General features: G+C 41.6%; 1 gene segment (V, D, J or C); it reads right to left on the bottom strand.

The window, feature by feature from the left end:
* Positions 1 to 4,825: 4,825 nt before the first annotated feature.
* On the bottom strand, positions 4,826 to 5,435 carry LOC131740102 (immunoglobulin kappa variable 3-15-like). The segment is given in 2 exon segments: positions 4,826 to 5,145; positions 5,357 to 5,435. Coding segments are annotated over 2 exon segments (378 nt in total).
* Positions 5,436 to 6,000: the final 565 nt, after the last annotated feature.

Below are 6,000 nucleotides of genomic sequence, written 5' to 3'. Positions count from 1 at the left end.
CAACTTCACAGATTACTGTTCTGAAAACCTGTTTGCAAATCTTTAAACTGGTAAAGGTGTTTTAATGTTTCTGTACAGCTCTAGACACACAAACATCACTTGCAGAAAAAGCATTGTAATATCTGTCTTAGATTAAGAGGAATAAGCTGTCAAAGTGAGGCAATCTTTATTTGCTTTTCTTTCTCTACTTAACTCATGTCCATCATTCAAATGTCGTTTTGCAAACTTTAAGTGATTGTCCTTGTGACATTTTCCTAAGAATGGCTTTTTCCTTGGCCTGCAACCACTGAAACCTTCACTATGCAATACTCAACCTATGGTTGAAATGGAAACCCCAGTCCCACTTGCAGCCAATTCACTCTGAATATCTTTGGCAGTCACTCTCGGATTGTTATTAACCTCCTTCACAATTCTTCATCTTATTCTTGGTGAAAGAACCTTCTTTATTCCAGACCAAGGGAGCGTTGTGACAGTACCATGCTTCTTGTACTTCTTGATAATAGAAACAATAGTTGAAACTGGGATATTCAAATGCTTGGAAATCTTCTTGTATCCTTCTCCAGCTTTATGACAATAAATAATGTTCTGGCTCAGGTCTTCAGATAGCTCTTTACTTTCCCCCCATATTGACTTCATGGTAATGACAGTGATCATCCTATGCCTAACCCTTTTATACATCCTAAGAATGTTCACCTACAATCCAGCATTTTCTAGACTTTTCTAGAATTAGGTTCTGCATTATATTGACATTTCTAGCACCTTGTAGACAATATTATCATAGCATTAAAGGGTATTGTGGAAGGGTGGTGGACAATTCACTGGCACACAGGAGACAGAACTGTATTTGTAAATTGCTCTGGCGCACTGATTTATTTTAACCCACAGAGGGCGCTGTTTTCCGTGGCATGAATACCAGCAACGGTAATCAGGTCCACAGGATAACCAACACAGGTAAACAGTTCAATGTGGATGCACTCACAGGTGCTCTGAATATAATAATGATGAATGACAAAAGGTGAAAGAAAAAGGGAAAATAAAACACAGTAATAAAACTACAAAATAAAGGTGCTGCACTCTGCAGCTTTACCCCGACTGCCGCTATCCGCACGGCCTGGGTCTCCGTCCTGCACTCACTTATTCCCTCACCCTGCTATGCAGATGCTCTCCGGAGTTCTGCCCAAGTTTTTCCCCCCTGCTAAAAAAAAAATGATTTATTTTTATTTTGTTTTGTTTTGTTCCTCTCCGGCTGTGCTTGGTCCGGCAGCAGCGTTTCCGCTGGCTTGTTTTTCGTCTTAAAGGGGCAGATCTGAGGGATCAACAGAGCGTTATTTAAAGGTTCAGCAATCCCCCAAGGCCCACCTCTCAGCCACTCAGAGAGAGGGAAGGCCCACACACCCTCTTCCCCACCTCTCTGTGTCATCGCCATGACTGACAGACGGATCTTACGAGGCTGCTTCCCTCTTCCTGCAGCACCATGCGTACGTCAGACAGTCAGTACAGATCTCCCCTGTTACAGGTATGCATACTTTTGCATTTTTTGAGTTTTTGCTGAAATAATTGTTTTTAAATGATTTAAAAACCTTTTTAAAATCATCTCCTCTAACCCCTGTAATGTTTTCAATCTGCACTCTTATTTCTGGTTTTTCATCCTCGCAGCTTGGTTTCCACTTGAGATCTTGCAACATCTTTATAATGTCCTCTAGTGCAACATCGTCATGGAGAAACTCGGTCTCTGCAGGGTCCATCTCCACATGGGAATGTTTGTTTCTTAGATGATAGCTTCCACTTCCACAGCGTCCTCTTAAAACCTCCCTGTGATCAAACATTTACAGAAACTAGAACGCATGAACAATGGCATCAGTGTTGATTTCCTTCCATTGCGTGAGTCTTTAGAGCACATCTGACACTATTTCCTTCCATTGTGTGAGTCTTTGGAGCACATCTGACACTATTTCCTTCCATTGTGTGAGTCTTTGGAGCACAGCATTCATGCTTTCTGTTACGTTTGCTGTTACATCTCTAGTTGCAGTGTAAACACCCAAATCATCCAACAACCACCTTCCACATTTTCCAATGATGTTATTCTTTAAATTCTTATCAAAGTACTGTATAAAGGCTAAACTCCATTTCTTATCCAATTGCTCCAAAAAGTTTACAAACCATCCTCTGTTTTGCTTTCCAGTAGGAAAAGCACATGATTAAAATAAACAGCTCTCTCTGAAGACCAGGGCAGACATGTACAAGTCTCCCAATTGAAAAGTGGTGTCATGCGAAAGCAGTGGATGTGAGTCTGTGCAAAGGACTTCCAAACAAATCGACAAATGTTGATAACCTCGGGAAGAGCTGAAACGACAACAAAATCAGAACGAATAACCCCCTCCAGTGCACAATGCTTTTCATACACATTGTATAGGCATCCTGGCTGCTGTTCATACACATTGTATAGGTCATCCTGTTCAGACACATTGTATAGGTCATCCTGGCTGATACTCTTACACATTGTATAGGTCACCCTGGCTGATTCTCATTTTCAGTTTTTCAAATCTCAATTTGCTTGTGATTTGTTCCGTGTTCTTTGGTAGACTTACATTCATGTGTGACCCCAGCACACAGCTTTGTGCTTTTCTTGTAGATATCACCAGGAGTCTGATTCTTACAAGTTGCAATTCCTTTCAGCACTGAAGGCGTTGTTCACATGTGGCTTCTGCTGGGATAGCTCTTCATAGTGCCATGGGGTGCATCTTTTTCAGCAACATCATCAGCACCAACATGTTGCACTGGCACCATTTTCATACTCCCATTCTCCATTTCATACCCATATCTGTGAATATTCACTGTCCTTTGGTTAATTATTCTCTGATGGTATGTCTTAATCAGCACCGGAGTTCTCAGAGGAATCGGTTGCCTCCTCTTGTGGATCCATCGGCACTGCTCAGCACACCAGTCGTTGCATGCATCTGGTCATCCTTCGTAGTCAAAAAGGTAAATCTGACCATGCTTTGGGTTAGCTGCTGGAAGCCTTGAAATCCTGTTTGGATTTTGCAGTATATTCAATCCCTGATCAATCGTAAGCGGCATTATTTTTTCCTCGGAGATGATTGTTTTTATTTCTTTAGCCAGATCGCCCTGTTTAGACTCTGGAATTCAAAATGGTTTCATTCTGACTTGGGCTCCCATAGGGGTAATAATACTATGGGATATAAGATTACTTCTCCCTGACAAGTCTGAAAATACATTGTTGTTTCTATTAATTAGATCTTAAATTATTGTATTCTGTTCCACAGTCAAATGTTTCCCAATTTTTATTTCGCTCGGACTTGCCGTACCTGGCAACTCAGGACCCAGTTCTAAATCTTCGTACTGTACGGTGCCTACTAGAGGTTCCCTGTCTACCCACGGTTTCAGAAAATATACATTGTAGATCTGGTATGGTTTCCTTTTCCCTGTCAGATACACCTTATAGTTTACATCACTTAATTTCTCTGTTATTTGGAAAGGTCCCTGCCATTTAGCCAAAAACTTGTGTGCATGTGAAGGCAGCAAAACTAACACTTTGTCTCCAACTTTAAACTCTCTGAGCTGAGCACCGGCATTATACGCCGTCTTTTACAGTTCTTGCACTCTGACCAGATTTTCATTTACCAGACTGCTGACCTTTTCCATTCTATCTCTCATTTTTAATACATATTCAACCACATTGTCCCCTCTAGGTGGTGCCCCCTCCCACACTTCTTTGACAACATCTAAGATTCCCCTCGGCTGTCTGCTATACAACAATTCAAACGGTGAAAACCCGGTCTACGCGTGAGAAACCTCTCTGATAGCGAACATAATGTAAGGAAGAAAACAGTTAAGCACTTGCGCACGCACACTGTGTGTCAAGTGCTTGTGTGTCCCCTCAGCAAATGAGGACCCTAGCCATTGGGGTGATTGGTGCTTTTGAGGTTGGGGTTGGGGGTTGGGGGTTGGGGGTTGGGGGTTGGGGTTGGGGTGGGATTAATCAAAACATTCTAGGGATCTCTCACCTCTATATATAAAAACTAAAGAGTGTGGTGTAGTCGGGACTACAATTATTACCTGTAATAGTAGTGATGTAATAAGTCAATTAGTACAATAGTTAGTAAAGTGTATCGTCTTTTGGCTTCACCGTGCTTCTTCACCTCGTGCCAGCCCCCTTGTTCCACAGTATCAGCAGAACAGGTTTCATTTAAATTAATATAATACTGCATACTCGGGTTAGTAAAGGGATGTATATTAATCAGTCTATGTTTAAAACACATATAAAATAGCTAAACACACTTTACACAATGACTTTAGGAACACAGTCTCCTTTGTTTAGGTAGCAATACATCTTATTGAAGAATATGCTGATGATACACAGAGAACCATATCATCACAATATAAATGGATGTTACCATATTCACAAAACATGAGAATACAAGAGGACCCAGGATAGAAGCCAGTGGGACACTAAGGTTTATGGGCAGTACATTTGATATGACCAGTGACAAAGTTACAGATTGGGTTCTACCATGTGAGTATGACCCAAAGCATTGAGAAGAGGATGAATAACCAACTCATGCACAAGCAGTTCATAGTCCACTGTGTCAAAAGCCTTGGTAAGATCTCAAAAACCGTGGTAGGATCAAGCCTGGCAACAGGGTAATCACCCCTATGTGTTTCAGTGTCAGGTTCAGTACTCACTCCTATTATAATAAAATCAAAAGCATACCAGTCTGACAAGCCTGCAGCTCTGCAGCTGGTATCCGCCTCAGCCCCCTGTGGGTTCTGTTTATGAACCAGAGCAGTTCCTGTAGGGAGGTTTTTGTACGGACATGTATCACTGTGTGAGAGGGGTGCTGTTACCCTGCTGACAGTAGTAATCTCCTGCATCTTCAGCCTGGACACCGCTGATGGTCAGAGTGAAGTCAGTCCCAGATCCACTGCCACTGAAACGAGCTGGGATCCCAGATGGAAGGGTGCTTGCACTATAGATCAGGAGTTTAGGAGCTTCTCCAGGTGTCTGCAGGTACCAGGCTAGGGAGCTGCTCACAGAGCTGCTGGCTTTGCAGTTGATAGTGACAGTATCTCCAGGAAGAACAGATTTAGCTGATGGAGACTGAGTCAAGGTCTGTCCACTGGAATCTAAAAGAGCCATTAAAATAATACAATTCTGTAATTACACTTATTTCAAAATAGTCATTGTATAAAAAGCATTTCGGAATACATTTAAAAAGGTACATTTTACATTAAATACTCAAAGCCATAAAGTTGGTTGTTTACCAACTTCTTTGAGAATCCACATTAATTACCCCCTTTCTTTATAATGTAGCCCTGTTAGTAAATGATCTCTTACCATGAGTGAAGATTATCAGCGAGCAGATGAAGTGAATTATAAAACTCATTGTTGTTTCAGATTGTGTTGACATGAAGGGCACCTCTCAATCATGAAGTGTTAAACTCACAGGGCTATAAACACTTCCAGAGCACTGAAGCATGTGCTGCCAATGCAAAGTGTCTTTTCTATGCAAATTGTCTTCCTTGGGACAGCGGGCACTCGCACACTCATACACACAAGATAAAGAAACTTCTGGATCCTGTAGAAATGTTTGGTTCTGTTGCCCTCTGCTGGACGGATTCTCAATGCATTGTGCTGGAGTTGCTTTAATAGAGCTGGGTTTGGAATGCTTCATCTTGTACTGAAGGTGTTGTCGATTTTCATAATTCAACCTCACATACCTCCCAATTATTCTGCACTTAGAGCTTTACACTCTCTCACTCCAGTTCATATGCACGTGGGTATACGGTCATCACCTGTCTATACAATGGACTCAATGATTGATCATGTATATAAATAAACTAATGAATTATCCAAACAGATTGCTATAGTCGGCTCTGAGATCTGGGCTTGAACTTCAACTGCTGCTGCCTGTTATTAACTATGTATGACTTTGTATTCAGCACTGTTGAGGAACAGCCTTCTTGTAAAGCTGCTACAGG

Source organism: Acipenser ruthenus, chromosome 1 (genome assembly GCF_902713425.1).
Source record: "Acipenser ruthenus chromosome 1, fAciRut3.2 maternal haplotype, whole genome shotgun sequence".
Taxonomy (NCBI): domain Eukaryota; kingdom Metazoa; phylum Chordata; class Actinopteri; order Acipenseriformes; family Acipenseridae; genus Acipenser; species Acipenser ruthenus.
This window is presented reverse-complemented; position numbering and strand designations above follow the sequence as displayed.